Genomic DNA, 17,294 nt, shown 5'->3' on the forward strand with positions numbered 1-17,294 from the left:
CAGTTTGTTTATAGGCAAATCATTTTCTTACTCTAATATATAACTAGGCATTTCTGTTTAATTCACCATACTGAATATTTCAAAACCTTAATTTAAAATTATATTCTTAACCAACTTTACTCCTGTTGTATTCATTATTTGAATCCATAAAAAATTGGGTTTTAAGTATATGTTAAAAAACAAGGTTTCTTGGTTTTGCACCAAAAATTAAAGGGCCATACTTGTGAAGTAGGGGTTTCTTATGTTTACTAAATATGCATCCCACAATCCTATTATTGTACACTACAGATTCTTAGAAACGTTAGCACAAGGCAGGAAGCTATCTGAAGGTAATAATATGCCCAAACTCTCCCATAGCCAAATCAAAGAAAGGGCAGGGAGTGTCTGGATTATTTGGGAAGTAGGGACCCCCCTCCCAAAGAACTGAAAGTCTTTATTTTAATGCTGTCATGTGGCTTTGGGAAAGTGGATTTATTTTAATTTTCACTTCCATATTTTTTATGAAATGAGATAGCTATAAAAGTCTCAAGGGATCTCAGGAAGCTCAGAAAATGATTTTATGCCTTTCTGTAAATCTTGAACATATGCAGAAACTTCAGAAAGTTCATGGGAAATGGAATTAAAAGGTAAGTTCATTTTGGTACAAAAAGCTTGAAATCCATCATACAAGGGTGCTTGCAAAAGTTCATGGAAAATGCATATTATAAGAGAAAGCTGTGTTTGGATTCCAAAATTGTTCAGCAACAAAATAACCATGTTTTAATTCCATTTTCCACATCTTTTTTCAAAAAGATTTATTTTGTTTATTTCTAAGGCAGAGTGACAGCAAGGAAAGAAGGAGAGACAGAGAGCTTCCATCCATTGTCTCATTCTACAAATGTCCACCACAGCCAGGGCCAGTTCAGGCCAAAGCCAGAAACCTGGAACTTTATCAAAGTCTCCCATATGGGTGGCAGGGACCCAGGTATTTAGGCCATCCTCTGCTGTCTTCCCATGCACATTAGCAGGGAGCTGTATTGGAAGCAGAGTAGATGGGAATCAAATGGGCACTCCCATATGAGATGCCAGAATTGCATATGGCAGCTTAACCCACTACACCACAATCCTGGCCCCTACACATATTTTTTGAAGCCCTTGCATTTCATCTTTGGGTTCTCTCACAAAATTCACATGCAAGCTTTCACACTGAACCAAGATCCAAAGAGTGTATTCTGCTTCTTGAGACTTGAGAGTCTTCAACATAACCATGAGAACCATTCAGATTACCGTCACAGACTCCCTTGGTGGGTGGAGAACACCAAGAGAGACTTGAGGAAAAAGAACAGAAACTGACACCTGCTTTATGCCCCTGCTGGATCACTGCAGAGGGGAAGGAAGAGTGACGAGAAGGAGTTAAGCACAGTAGTAGCAATGGCAGTGTTTTCATTACAACTATGGATGGCGACACAGCTCAAGATTTCTCTGTGCAGCCACACTGGTTGTTCTTACACTTGGTCAACCCATAGAAGTTTACATATTTATTTGTTTAATAAAAAGGAAGGAAGAAAAGGAGAATCTTTCACAAAATATCGATACCACAATGAAAGATGTGTGGTGAAAAATTAATCTCTAGCAAAATGACTCAGTAGATCTGAAATCAAGTTTTGCTTATGTTTTAAATGTTTCTCTTTGCAGGTCTACTGCTAGGGAGTATGCTCTGAAAATTATCAAGAAAAGCAAATGTCGAGGCAAAGTATGTATAAAGTTTATTCCTATGAAATACAATGCTTGAGGGGGTAGAAAAAAGCCAAAAGTTCAGCTCCCAAGCAAACAAATTCACCCTAAGAGTTGCATTTTGGTGGAATATACTGTTATATACTGATTGGAATATAACTTTATTAGTATTCCTGGAAAAAATTTTAGTTGAAATGATTGGATAGTATTTCTTTTTCTTATCTTTGTTTGCTTAACTTTCTACCTTACTTTTGTGATCTGAGTTTCTTGCCATCCTTCCATGTGAAATCAGAGTTGTTGTGACTGGTTCTGAATTTATAAGCATCATCTAAAGACCTTCAGCACCTTTAGACAATTCCAGGCCATCTGAATATTAGGACATGAGAAATCCTCATATGTTACCAAAATACACCTCCTTTAATCCTCAAAGAGTAAGGTGATACTACATGAGTCAGGTCCTTGTAAGTTTTGTGAATACTGAATAAGATAATTTTTTCTTTGGACAGGAGCACATGATCCAGAATGAGGTGTCTATTTTAAGAAGAGTGAAACACCCCAATATTGTTCTTCTGATTGAGGAGATGGATGTACCAACTGAACTGTATCTCGTCATGGAATTAGTAAAGGTGTGTATTTTGGAAAAGAAACAAAATCTCTACAAGGGATGATGCTTTCCTCTAATCTGGAGCCTTTTCCTCTGTAGTTAGGATCTCACGTCTGTGTGTTGGTACAGTGAATTAGATATTAACAGTGGAACTGGATGCAAGCATTCAAGTCCCAGCCTTGGCCCAAATAGCTCCATGACCTTAAGTAGACATCTCTGCCTTAGTACACTCATATGTAAAGTGAATACCTACTTAATAGTATTATTGAGGGGATGAAGAGGGATAGCTTCCAGCAGACTGATGACACAAAATGTTAGATACAAATATGGTTTTATTGTTGTTGTTTTACTTTTCCATGAAGTACATCCAAAGTAGTTGCTCCATAAACTGCATCAACCATTTTGTAAAAACAAGCCTTATACTTTGAGTTATAACATCATAGAAAAAGGACAGTCTGAATATTCATGTGAATAGTGGTGTATCCTATCACAGAAAAATTACATTTCTACTCTGTGAAAGTGTAGAATACAGAAATAGCCAAGTGTTGATAGTGGTTGAATGCAAGTGAAAGGTACTTCACTCATTCCCTCGTCTTCTATACATTTGAAATTTTCAGTAATTAGCAGTGCTTTTAAAAAATGGGTTGTTTCCATTATCCTGGTTGCCTTTTCCTCGATGCTTCGCTAATGTACCTGAGTCATTGCGGTCATTTCCACGTTAGTTGTAAGCTTTCAGCTAGTCCCATTACCCTCTGCATGGACTGTGTAGGAGCCATGGCCTCCGGGGGCCATGTTTGAATTATACACCTGAGCCAGTGATTGCAGAATGCGAGGCTTTCTTTATTCAAGATTTAAGACCAGGAAACCATTGAATAAGCTAGTCTTCTACTGTGTAGAAAAATGTTCATTCTGTGCTCTTTCAGCTTCGTGATTCAGAGTTGATTCACCTTAGACTGGGTGGCATTTATTTTCACTTAGTGATTCTTTATATTTATAGGTCAAGCCTGTTTGTTTTCTCCTTCAGGTTGGCACTTGTTTCTTGTGGCAGGTCCCCACGGAAAGAAAGCAATTACTGCTATCTAATTACGTCCTGTTAGTTACACAGTTACACAAGTGACACCTAGTTGTTGTATTTCCCTCCCTCACATTTGAGGCTGAGGGAAGTAAAAATGTTAAACTGTGCATTCCAATGAAGAAACATCAATTTCATTTTTCAGAACATTTTCAAATTAGTATTTTATTGTCAAATTACCTTTTTACCAACTTTATAGATTATTCTTTCTTAAGGACCAAGGATAGCATTTTTACAATGACTTTCATTTTTAAACCAACACCTACAAACCATGCCCATTGCCCCTTTGTGTGCTGTCAAAAATTGATTAACCCTCTGTTATTATTTTTCTCCTGTTTGCTTTTCCAACCCATGTTGATCCCGAGTGCCTGGCGGCAGGGCCACCTCCTCCACAGGCCTGCCTGCTTCTTAACTCACCAGTGGCTTGTGCGTGCACCATTTTGGTGGGCGGAAGTGTCAAGTCCTAGTAGTTACAGAATCTCAACACTAATAACTCCTTCTTCATGGCTTCCCAGCACATGTGTCTTGTTTGTCCTTGAGCTTCAAACATCTTTGGACCATTAGGGTCTTAGAAGCATGGTCCTAGCTAAGTTTCTCAAAGGAGCATCGTGGGAGCCTTTGAAGTCCTGCTTGGGAAGCTCCTAGATCTGGCCTCAAGGCAGTTATGGGTCAGTCTAAATCCAGTACAATCTAGTGACGTAATTGAGGAACTGCAAAGCTTGCCTCTATGTTAGGATATTCTGGTGGATGAAAGAGAATTTGCAAAGGCTGTGAAGGACAATAAGGACCTTACCATGATCACCTAAGTATACTGTTGCCAATCAGACTAAGATTACCCATAAAATGTGCTATGAGCTCTTGAGCATTTGTCTTTTATTTCTCATATTCAAATTTAATGTCGTTTCATCTCTCCAAAAATCAGCCAGTATCAGTGGGGATGGGGAGGCCCCATAGCATCAACCCAGGGATGATAGGGGAAGAAGATGGGGTGGGGTGGCAGAGAACAATGTGCTTGAGAAATAAATGCCTTAAAGGCAGGATGGAGAGAATTTTTTGGCTGCTTTGTTGAGGATAAAAAAGAAAGGCAACAACAGGGTGCCTAGAGCCTACATGAAGAGAACAGTTGTGAAGTCTTTGCAAGGTGGCCGTGGAGCCACACATATCTACCTATTGTGGAGTCCAGGGTGCTGTTCACAGAGACCGTAGTGGATGTCCTACCTCCCCAAGTGACCCAGTGACAACCTGCAAACCCCTGTATAGCAGTCTTGCCTTTGAGAGGAACTGGAAGTTGAGAGAGAAGGGGTTTGTTTTGAGAACAACTGTGTGTGTGTGTGCTTAGTTTGAAAACTACAGAGACTTGGTGACAGTGAGAGAAGCCTCCAGAGTAGAGATAGTCCTGACAGCAGACGTACCAGCTGGATAGTGAGATCTGGGAATCATCAGCCTCTGAGGGCTATATTTTGCTTTTGTTATTTTAAAAAGAAAAATTAAATCCCTTACCACCTTAGGTAAGAGATGAACACAATTGAATACTGAGTTCAGCAATTTGGGGCATATATGAATGAATGATACAAACCTTGTTAGTAAATCAGACCCAGATTCTCCTAAAGGGTTTCGAATACATGGAACTTACATTGGAACCTAACAGCATTTTGTTGTAACAAAGAGCAATACATTAGGGAGCAGCCAGGCCCACTGAAGTTCAATGAATAATTGTCCTAGAAAACTTTCTTTGAAACTTCTCCACCTGCCCTCTCTCTCTTCCTCTCCCATTTTTGGAATGACAGTTCCTGGTCCTTCTCTCAGTTCCTTACAAAGAAGCACATTATTATTGAAAAAGAAAACACTGCACCCACTCCAGGTAGAGCTAAATAGAGAGAACTAAGGGGATTGTGTGAATGTGTGTGTGTGTGTTAATAATTTCACAAGGCAGCAGAACATTTTGTTAAGTGTGCAGTTTGCAGTATTACCTGATTCTCACTGGGGGAGGTTTAAGATTATGAATTTGAACTTCAGCTGACAGCTGGTGTGTGGCAGGTGGCACGTGCCACCAGGATACCCACGTGTCACAAGGCTTCTGTGTGGGAGGCCTAGCTCCCTCTCTCCTACCTGGCAGGTGACTGTGGAAATGGCCACGTGCCTGGTGTCAGAATCTTTGAGGTCTGGAGGAATTGTCTCTGGATTTCACAGTTGGGGGAGAAATTGCACAAGCTTTTTGGCCTTTGAGAGGCAAGTGGCCCAGAAAGCTCTTGGAACCCCAAGATCTGTGTCCTTTCTTCATGGCCTTTGGAGTGTGCTGGTTGCTTCCAGAGGCAGCCCTGTGGGCCCATCTGCTAAGCTGCTGCTCTGCCTGCTATTATCTTCTCAGGGAGGAGACCTTTTTGATGCTATCACTTCCACTAACAAATATACCGAGCGAGACGCCAGTGGGATGCTGTACAACCTGGCCAGCGCCATCAAATACCTACACAGCCTGAACATTGTCCACCGTGACATCAAGCCGGAGAACCTACTGGTAAGAGCAATTCCACCTTCAGGGCGCCCTGCGTTCCAGGTACTGAGCAGCGAACAGGAAAGTTTCCTTTCTCTCTCTTTTTTCTTTTCTTCTTTCTTTTAAAAAATTTTACTGTGAGGGCTCACTCCAGCTAGCCTCCAGTGTCTTGCTGGAAACTAACCTTTTAAGTTGATCTGGAAGAGTTAATGTGCCTTTAAGAGTACCTGAGTTATTAGCAAATAAAATTAGCAAGTAAAATCTCAGAATAAGGCAGGTTTGTTTGTGGCTCAGTGGATTCAGTGTCAATGATGCTGATGCTGGCATCCCATATAGGTGCCAGTTTGAGTCCTGGTTACCCCACTTCTAATCCAGGTCCCTGCTAATACACCTTGGAGAGCAGAAGAGGATGTTCCAAGTACTTGGGCCCCTGTACCCATAGGGAGATCTGGACAGAATTCCAGGCTCCTGGCTTCAGCCTGGCCCAGCCCCAGCTGTTGCAGCCCTTTGGGGAGTGAACCAACAGATGGAAGACTGATTCTCTCTCTCTCTCTCTCTCTCTCTCTCTCTCTCTCCCTCTAACTATGCCTTTCAAATAATAAATAAATAAATCTTTGTATAAAACTCCGAGCACAGGAGTGAGACTAGAAGGAAGGCTGAGTTAGCACGTTGGTCCAGTGTCAGGGAGCTTTGCACCTGTACCTATTTACCTACAGCGCTTTTATGAAAGAAAGGGTTTCTTTAAGCCTTATTTAATTTATTTATTTGAAAGGTAGAGTTACAGAGAGGAGAGAGAGATCAGTCTTCCAGATGGCTACAAAAGCCATGAGGCTAAGCTAAGCCCAAAACCAGGAGCCTGAAACTCCATCTGGGTTTCCCACATGGATGGCAGAAGCCCAAAGCACTTGGGCCATCTTCCTCTGCTTTCCCAGGTGCATCAGCTGGGAGCTGGAAAGTGGAACATCAGGGATTCAAACCAGTGCTCAAAGGAAATGCCAGCATCGCAAGCAGCAGCTCAACCCACTGTGCCACAACGCCGGCCCTTGATAGAAAAATTTTACTTGGAAAATATAGGAAGCCCTTTTGTCTTAATTTCCCATGTTTCCTTCTCAATAATAGTGATTTAAAACCTATAAAAAATAAACCTTATCGGTTTTTTTAAGATTTATTTATTTGTTTATTTGAAAGAGTTAGAGAAAGGGAGAGACAGAGAAAGACAGATCTACCTGCTGGTTCACTCTTCAGATGGCTTCAACAGCAAGGGCTGGGCCAGGCCAAAGCCAGGAACTTCTTCCAGGTCTCCAACATGAGTGCAGGGGCCCAAACACTTGGCTCATCTCACTAGTTCCACAGAATAAAAGAATAAAGAAGATGGCTATGAAAAACCAGGCACACCGTCTCTCCCCGCATGACTATCTGGTTTGCTTTCCAGGAACCCCAGGGAAATATTGGGAATTCTCCAAGCCAGCAAATGAGGGTGCTTTCCTAGTATGGTTTTGAAGGGGATGGTGTAGAAGGATGTGCGCAGCCTAGACCGGGTACAAGCAGTTGTCACTCTGAAACATCAGAGTCGCATACATTTTGCTGACTCTTCAGGCTGAAATTCTAATGAAATATATTTTACTTAAGTAAACGTATATGTGAGTGTCTTTCAGAATGTTCGTGAAAATAGAATTAAAAGATAAGCAAAACATTATTGAGTTTGCATACAGAAAGAAGCCACAAAAAGTTCATGGAAAATGCATATTATAAAAAAAGTGATGCATGAAAAAAAAGTGATGCATGAATTCCAAAAATTTTTGCACCAAAATAAACAACTTTTAATTCCATTCCCCACAAACTTTTGGAAGCCCCTGTGTGTGTATTTCATTCCCTGAAGAAGCTAGTCTTGCCTTAACTTTTTTCCCCACACTTGGGCACCCTGTGTAATCGATGATTCCTGTGGGTTTGCCCCTCTCTTCAGAATGCTGGGAATTGAGGATTCTCCTTCCACAGCAGTGTTTCTCCCAGGGTGGTCCAAAGACTCCCTGCATCAGAATTACTCCCAGATGCCTGTTAAAAATGCAAATTTCTGTGCTGCTTTGCATCTCTACCAACTCAGAATCTGGTAACTGGTGACAGGGTACAGAAGTGCACATTGCAATAAGCTCCCCAAGGTAATCTGAGTGCACGTTCAAGTTTAAAAGCAGATGAGCAAATGGACTCCCACTAAACCAGCAAAAGCTAATAAGGTCTGCTAAAATTGAGGACTACCTCATCCTTGTGCTAAGAATTAAACAGGTAACTTTGACCTGTGCTAAGGGCATCACAGTAATTATCTCATTAAATCCTCACAACCACCACAGGGGCTAAGTTCTAGAATAGTCCCATTTCCCAGGTAAGGACACTGATTTCCTAAAAGTTCAATGACCTGCCCAAGATTATAACAGCTTTTAAGTAGAAGAACCAAGATCTCAACCTAGTTCTGCCCTACCAGAAAGCAAAACTCTTACCTCTAGACTATAGTAAACTATGAATTAAGGTGAGAGTAATCGAATGCTTGCCATGGGCCAGACACTCTGCCAGGAAATAAGAGAGACACATTCCTTCATGGAGTTGACATTGAAGCAGGAAAAGCAGGCATTCAAGAAATAAATACGCACACAATTAGTTAATTGCTGTTAGTTGGTAATCTTGTAGCTGCTGGCTAATGAAGGCAGCTGAGGTCAAATGACAGAGCTCTGATTTAATTGCACCTCAAATTCCACATCTCTGCAGTAGCCTAAACATTCTCTTCTGCATAGTTGCCTCCATAAACGGCAGCAATTTTCTCTCTGTCTGCATTCATTATTCTTGTGTCCTGAATTATGTAGGACTGTCTCATGGGAGCAGACTTACAACTGGGCCTTTGTCTAAAAACTTCTCTAAGCTCCAAAACTTCAGTGATTGGAAATTAAAGTTTCATTTCCCTTCCCCCTTCGCCTTTCAGTTCAGTTTATGTGCCTATTGTTCATTTGCTTCGCCCCAGAGCATTATCTATTTCTGGAAATGCCATGAATGATTACACAGCAGTGAACTTTTACTAAAGTTATCATTTTCAGGATACCTTTTCAGTATTGTGGTCATTTGAACATATTTTGCTTTAAATTACCCTAAAAGGAATTCTTCCAAAAAGGAAAAAGTTATCTCCATTTCCCTTTCTTTCCTAGTTTAAGAATCTGAAATGCATAGAGAAACCATTGTAGTATAAGATAGGTTTAAAATATCCATATAAAAAAACCTAAAGAGGTTCTATTTTCCATTACAGTAAAATTTACCATAGAGGGTAGGAACTGGTGAATTTTACACGTATAAATCTATTCTAAGAGGAAACAAAAGAACAGAGTAAACGTAACAACATTAACAAAAGGTGATGATATCACTAATTGCACATGAAACCTCTCAATCTTAGATTCTGTTGGACTTTCTATGGCTATATGACAGAACCATCATGGGAGATATTCTACACATTCAGGATTTATGGGCAGATGGACAAAAGTTCAAAATCAAGTGCTTTACTCTTCCATTGGCTAGTCTTGTGACCTTGAACAAGTTATTTAACTCCTTTAAGCTTCCTGTTAAGGGGGTTTTATGTAGGTAAAGAAATAATGCATAACTACTAGTTCTCTTTCTTTTTATTTCAGTTATTTGTAATATGAATTAAGTTAGGCCTAAAAATAAAATTGCTTCACAATAACACTGCATGTAGTAAAAAATTTTTCTTCTTTTTTTTTGACATTGCTTTTTAGAATTTTACTATTCATCCATGTATGGATTTGCCAACTTGTGACAAAATGTAGACTTAAACAATATTTTTTAAAAAATGTCATGAAAAAGTTTAGACATAGTTTTTAATCCATTTGTTTAACACAAGAAAACTTACCAAATAAATAAAAGGCCTTAGTGTACATTTTGCTTGTCTGTTTTATTAGGAGGCCTCAAAAACCCTTCTCTTTCTTTAGGCTGCTAACAAGTCATCTGTGGGGTTAAGTGTTTGATTAATATTTGTTATAAATTAGCAAAGTGGTTTTTAAATAAATGTCTAATTTGGCTATAGGTTTCATTTTATGCAGTATAATTGTGTATATAGAACTTTTAACATCTTTATTTACAATTCTAATAGGATAATATGAAAGTGTAGCTAGACATTAAGAATCTATATTGATCACATGAGTGGTTTATTTGATTTTACATGTTTGCTTAAATCAAAATATTTTACTGAGAAAACGTGATTTGGCTTCCAGTGACATTCCTAGTCACACTTAGCTGAAGACTAGCAAACAACCCAATAAAAACAGCTTTTACACATTTTTTGTTGTATCATTCCTTAAATTTTTCCTCCAAGTTAATCAGGGCACTGATTTTATATGGTTATTATTGCTTTATGTGTGGTTAGACCTGGTGCTTAATAATGGTGGGTGAGATGAGCAAATAAGTGAATGCAATGCCTCTTCCCAGGATGGAGAGCCGAGCTGATGTGAGAATCTTAAGCCATTTCCCTACCCATCTATTACATGGGGAACTCACAGTGGCTTCAGTCTAAACCTCACTGAGTGGGCAACGTTTTCTCTCCCCACTCAATGGGAGTCACTGATGCACCCAGTTGGACCACTGTGTGTGTGTGTGTGTGTGTGCATGCATGCTGTGATAGTTTATGCCTAAACAACTTCTGTTTTCAAAACAAAAACTGATTCAATGCCTTCAGTGTACAAAAGTCACCACTAGATGGCAAGCGTGTGCCCTTGGCGGCAAAAAAAAAAAAAAAAAAAAAAAAAAATCATTACTAATAACTTGTGTTTTTCCCGAGGAGCTGGGCAAGTCTTTTAAAAGTGTAGACACAGATGCTACCTCTTTATGAAAAGTCTTAACTGACAAAAATATAATTGACATCACTGCTTTTTATTAGACTGCATAAATGAACACAGCCATTTTCTTCAAATATAAACGTGTTTGTTTAAAAACCCTTTTCTTCTCAGAGTCGCCAATATTCTCTAGAAGTTCCCCAGAGACTTTGCCTCTCCCGATCAGAATTTTCTGTTAGAAACTCTTTCCCAAAAGTGTCTACCTGCTCCTGGTTGCCCATCAAATGACTTGTGCAATTCATGACCTACATCTTCACTTAATGTTACTCAGCAACCAACCATTCCTGTTCAATGCATGCAATGATGACCAAGGTCATCTCTCTTTAATTTCTAACTCAAGACAACACTGGGCTCACAAGGGAATGGATTTCATTCTGTCTTAATCCCACAGCTCTTAATCCCCAAATAAGTCTATTAAGTCATAGAATAGCAAACCTTATTGGTAGATGAGGCAGGTGCTATAGAGTGTATGTAGATGTCATGGACAAAAACATACTTGGGTAGGTCGCTAGTTAGTCCCCCAGTCATCCCTCAGTAACTGCAGGAGATTGGTTCCAGGACCATCCTGTAGATATCAAAATCCATGAATGCTCAAGTCTTTATATGAAACAATGTAGTATTTTCATACAACTTATTCACACTCCCCTGTATACTTTAAATAATCTCTAGATGACTTACATCTTGAATAAATAAAACAATATAATTGATATATAAATTCTTGTTACACCACATTGTTTAAGGAAGGATGAGATGAAATATAGTATGTACATGTTTGATACAGACAAAATAAGCTTTTTAAATATTTTTGATCCATAGTTACTTAAAGGCTGGGTATGGTTATGGGAGTAAGGGGACCAGTTGACTATGAATTTGAGCCGTCAAAGTGTGTTGACCAATGGACTGGGGATTACCCAAGGGTTTGTTACCAGTGATCATCCATGAGTCTGCCACTGACCCTGCCCTAATCAACATTACCAGTGACTTGAAATGAATGGATTATGCCAGATGCCAGATTTGAAATCCCAAATAATCTCTGGTTCTATAATGCTTCAAAATCTGTAAGATGAAATTTAACAGAAGATAAACACAAATCTGTATAGACTAAATAATTTCACATAGTTGTTGTGTTGATAATTACAGACAAGAAGAGTAATGAAGAAACTTGGATTGAAGGCAGGTCAGAAGGCTCTTCGCTGGCCATAAGTTCAGTTTGAGGCTCAGCATGATGTGGCTGTTAACAATAATAATGTGCCCTTGGACCTGGGTTGCTGAAGGAGTTTCACCAGCAAAAGCATCCTTGACCTTGCTTATTCCACATTACCTTTAGGGTAATGAACTGAACACATCATGATAGGAGACTGGAGTTAGCCCAGAAAGGGGGGCTCTGTGGAGCTTAGCAGTTTTCATCAGATACAGGAAAGGCTGACAAATGGAAAACAGGAGAGCGTATTTTTTGCCACATCTGAGAATGCTGAACTAAAAATGTAGAAAGGCCATTTTTTGGGTGAGAGATTTGGGGCTAAGAAAAAACTTTCTAACAGTGCCATCTGTTTGAAAATTAAATAGCCTTTGTCACGGGTAACTTGTAGTCATTGTAAGTGTCCAAACAGGAACTAATGATCCTACTCCTGAGTGTTTGGGGAAACAATGTCTCTCTCTGATTCTGGATGAAGGGTGAGGAGGAAGAGAAGTAAACGTGTTCCCACAACATTATTTAGTACAGTAATTGCCCATTTGGGTACTAAGCATTTACTGAAGAACCTTTTTCTTCACGCACCTGTGAGTGCATCAGGGAGCTGGGGACAGGAAGGAAAAGTGTAGTGTGTCACCTTGGTGGGTCTGTCTGCTCCACCAATGACCTTTTCTGTCACCCAGGACTAGAATGATAAAATCCATTTCTTCTTAAAATAACATAGCATCACTAAATTTCAAAGATTAGAAATAAGAATAAGGTTGCTAAACTTAAGAGGATGCTAGTTATCTCATATGTGCTAGAAGAAGAGTAACTTGGTAGAACGTTTCTAAAAGACAATTTATTAATATATAACCAAAGCCTTAAATAGTAGGGGCATCCTATGATCAAATAATTCTACTTCTAGAAATGTAGCCTAAAGGGATAAAATCATGTGTATGTATGTGTGCGTGTGTGTTTATATGTGAGTATATGTATGTGTGTGTATGTGTGTACATGTGTATCTGTGTAAGTCTGTATATCTGTGTAAGTCTGTATGTGTGTGGAGGGAGTACACACAAATGCCTATGAATAGCCCTCCATATCCATAGGTTCCACATCTGTGGATTCAACCAACAGTGGATAAAAAATTTTTTATTTGAAATGAATATATACAGACTTTTTTCACTATTGCATAAATGATATGGTATAACAACTGTTTACATAGCATTTATAGTAGATATTATAAGGAATCTAGAGATGATCTAAAGTACATGAGAGGATTGTACAAATGCAGGAAATGTTATACCATTTTTAAAAATTTGTTTATATATTTGAAAGGCAAAGTGATGGATTGGGAAAAGAAGGAGAAATGTTCATCTCATTGTTTTGTAGTGTGGAAAATAAAACAGTGTGTATTGAAACAACTAACCTCAGGGCACTGGTTAGTCAATGGTGTGATGGTGTGGCAGGAAGACGTACTGGTTAGTGCCAGGGACTGTAACATATTGGAGCTTTATTTCTGGCTGTACAACTTAGCAGTGTAACATTAGGCAAGCTCCTCAACATCTCAGAGCCTCAGTTTTCTCACATGCAAAATTCAGTAAGAGTACAAGATTAACAGGTGATCCTGAGGATCAAAGTGGGGCATGTGCGTGAAGTCCTCATCATGACGCCTGGCCTGGCTTATCCTGTAAACTCAGAACCTGGCAGTGCTAGCTTGGAGGGTTATTACTGTGGTGCATCTATACAACAGAGTATCCAACAGTCTTTGAAAGCAATGAAGCACATGCATGGTTATTCACTTGGAGAAAATATTATCTAGAGGAAGGAGAAGAGGAAAGGAAGAGAAAGAAAGGTCTAGAAGTCATTACTCCAAAATGTTCAAAATGGGCTTCTGGGTTTGGGTTTCCAGATTATGAGTGAGTTGAGTTTCTTTTCCTCTCTAATGATCTGCCTTTTCTAATGTTCCTACAGGGGCATATTAGATATGAATTTTGTGACAACAAATGTAATAAAATGTTTAAAGTTGCAATGTCATTGAGTTCCCACAGCTTGGGGAGAAGCCTAGGGTACAGTTCTTGACAGAATCTGGAATGTCTACGTTTCATGTATCTCACTGCAGCTGCACAGCACTCCCGTGTAGCTTCATGACTGTTTTCAGTTGGGGAAGGGAATCAGGTTTCCTCTCAGTTTCCGTTCACCCCTCCGTCTTCCCAGATATCTCTAGTGTAATACTTTGAAAAGTGATTTGAATTTTCCCTTTAACATTATTGTCTCTTCTGACTTCTTTCTGTCTTCTACACAACTTTTATTGTTCTTATTAATTCACTTTTGATTTTGTAAATATTTTATATCTGGCTATAAATTTTTTTTATTAGAGTTTATTTTTTTCAGGGGGTCTAATTCCAAAGTGTATGGGTCATAAAGTACATTTTTCAAAATAACACCCTGCTTGAATGCTGTTATACTTCTTAAAGATTAGAGGTTTAAATTTAATCCATTTTCCGTAGAAAGCATCATAAAGGCCACATACCGTGGCTGGAGGAAAATCAATGTCTTTTTAGAGGGATCTCATATATGTTAAAAAGTAAATTGAGCTTTTTTCATGGCTTTGTCGATTTCATGCCACTTTTGTTCAATTCTACTTGGTGAAATAATTTTACTGCCTATTGAGCTCTTCTGTGAAACCTATTTCAGTGGTTACTAATGATTCATTAGCCCATGTTTCAACAAGGTTATCCTTGAATTCATAGCAACATTGAGAATTATGTTTGTTCCAACACATCTGTTATATTAGTCAGCTTTTAGTTCTCTGTTATGGGAATCTCAGAAGCCATTTGACTGGGTTCAGGTTTTCTGTGAATTTTCATATTATTTTATGGCCACCGGCTGCATTTTATGACTATATATTAAATGTTTTATTTTTTCAAATCATTTTTCCGACTGGTCTCAGTTTCCCATCTAAGGGAAATCAGGCACATGCACAAATATCTACTGTTCAGCAAGTTACAGCGAGTGGAAAGCTGAAAATAATCGAAAAGGCTACATAAATAAATTTTTTTTCAAAAAGAAAAATTCTGTGTGCCCCAAATCTGCATACCATACCTTTGACACTGTATCTCCTCTTTCTTGGTAGGACCTGCCTTCAGCTTTTAATTGGAACCTTTTTCATAATTGTTGCCATTTAACACATTTAGTCTGTCAAATCATGGGATATCTTTATAGCCATATAATAAACCCTAGAGAACAACTTCTCTGACTGTAGCCATCTGCAATGATCACAAGAGTAGCTTACAAAATACTGACAGTCTTTATGGTAATGGGATACATATGGCAGCCCACAATTATGTGTAGCTGCATTCAATTAGTGTTGTACAATTACACAGTTTTATTGCTTAGTTAAAACAGTGAAAGCTCTACATACTGGGTAATTTGCACTAATCCCCGTCTCTTTAATAGCTCCTTGGTGTTTAAAACGTGGGGGAAACATCTATAGTATTTAAGGGGCCTGGGATGAACTTTAAATTATATCTCATGTTGTGAATACTCTTTGACTGACAATTAATGGACTCCCACTTCACATGTGGGTCATGTTTTATAGAAGCTTTAAAATACAGTTCGAGCAGAAAGTGCTTCTTACACCCAAACCCACTTGCTGGATCAGGCTGTCCAAGCCGATCCTGGCACCCTGCTAATAACGTGCTTTCTGAAAGACGGTCAGGGTGAGGCGACGTGTGGAGCGCCAGTGTCAGATTCAATTCAGAGAACAGTGTAAACCGAGGATCGGGTGTTTTAAATGGAACTTGTGAGAAGGCTTTCTGATTCCTACCTCTTAATTAAAAACTTAGTTCAAATGAGTTTATAGTTGCCATTTAGGAAAATACTTTCTAGAAATGATTTTGCAAAGATTCACGTGTGTAGTGTGTGTGTGCATATACATGTTTGAAACAGATGGATGTAGCAATCTGTGATTTTTCACATTTTTTTCTTACATATTCATTTGAGAGACAGAAAGAACCCCCTTTTGCTGGTTCACTCCCCAAATTCCCACAACAGCCACTGCCTGGCAGGGGTAGAAATGAGCAGCCCGGAACTCAATCCTAGTCTGCCATGTGGGTGGCAGAAACCAGGTTCCTGGAGCCATCATCAGTGCCTCCCAATGCCTGTTTTGTTGGGAAGCTAGAGCAAGGAGCTGAAGCCTGGCATCGAACCTAGAGGCTTGGTCCATTGTGGGACGGAGGAATCTTACCTGGCATCTTAACCATTAGGCCACACACTGGTCCCCAATCTGATTTTTTCTTTACAAATAAAGTGGTGCCAATCACGCCCTCTGCAACTGGCTCATTGAACAGGAAAGGGTGAGGATCACTCAGGTTGCAGCAGGTGCTAACTGTGAGCCCCAGTTGTGGGGTGACTCATTATTGCCACTTAGGAAACGGGCTCTTGCGTTGGAGGAAAAGAAACTCTGGGACAGTATATTCTCCATCCTTCTCCTAAAGTGTTGACAGAGAAAAAGCCCACGTAACCCTGCTTCCTGCCCTGCCTGACAGTAGTTAAACAGAATTCCAAACTAGAAGTCTGGACAATGACTCACCTGCAAAAACATTTTCTCGAAGCATTTCTAATGTACTTGCGTCTAGGTGTGTTTTCAATTACGTGGCCTAGGCCTTTGTCTGTAAGCTCTTTTTGTTTCCTAAGCATCATGAACCTTTTTATGTTCATGAAAATTCTACTGTACATTTTTCAAAGCACAAAACGCGGGAGAGGAAACATTGTACAAGTGATTAAAGAGAGAAAATAAGAACTTTAAAGTTACAGATTCTATGTATTTTACTTAAATGAGTTTGGTTTTGTTAGAAGTGTTATGACTTTTAGTACTCCTCATTTTCTTTATTTCAGATAGGATTTAGTGGTCTCTTTTTTCTTAGTAATTGAACTTTTGAACTATATTGCTCATTTGCACGTACTTCAAAAAGTTCATGGAAAATGAAATTAAAAATTAAGTTTATTTTGGTGGAAAAAATGTGAAATCCATGCATAGTTTTTTCATAATATATATTTTCTATGATCTTTTTGAAGAACCCGCATATTAAATATAATTGGTATATTTTTGTTTTTTAGACGATATTCCTATTAAAATACTGATGTTCCAAAATAAAGCCTTTGCTTCAAGGTAGAGAATCACATGATCAGATTCAGAACAAAAATGATACTTATGACCAGATCTGCCAACGTTTGCTTTTGTCAGACATTTAAATAAAATTAGGTGATGTAGATACAATTTTTTAAGTTACAAAATTCCGGCATAAATGGAGTTCAATACGTCAAAATAGGCACAGCCTCACAAAGCGCATGTCAAG

At 39.0% G+C, this 17,294-nt stretch overlaps 1 protein-coding gene across 3 annotated transcripts in view; it reads left to right on the top strand.

Moving 5' to 3' along the window:
• Positions 1-17,294, top strand: part of DCLK1 (doublecortin like kinase 1) — a 391,925-nt gene that overhangs the window by 328,167 nt on the left and 46,464 nt on the right. For all 3 annotated transcript variants that reach the window (XM_008273546.5, XM_008273545.5, XM_017350169.4), the window contains 3 exons: positions 1,675-1,732; positions 2,220-2,339; positions 5,758-5,904. In XM_008273546.5, coding sequence (XP_008271768.3) covers positions 1,675-1,732; positions 2,220-2,339; positions 5,758-5,904 — 325 coding nt within the window. The remainder of the gene's footprint in view (positions 1-1,674; positions 1,733-2,219; positions 2,340-5,757; positions 5,905-17,294) is intronic.

This window comes from Oryctolagus cuniculus, chromosome 9, assembly GCF_051225735.1.
Source record: "Oryctolagus cuniculus isolate XC-2025 breed Fujian yellow rabbit chromosome 9, ASM5122573v1, whole genome shotgun sequence".
NCBI lineage: Eukaryota > Metazoa > Chordata > Mammalia > Lagomorpha > Leporidae > Oryctolagus > Oryctolagus cuniculus.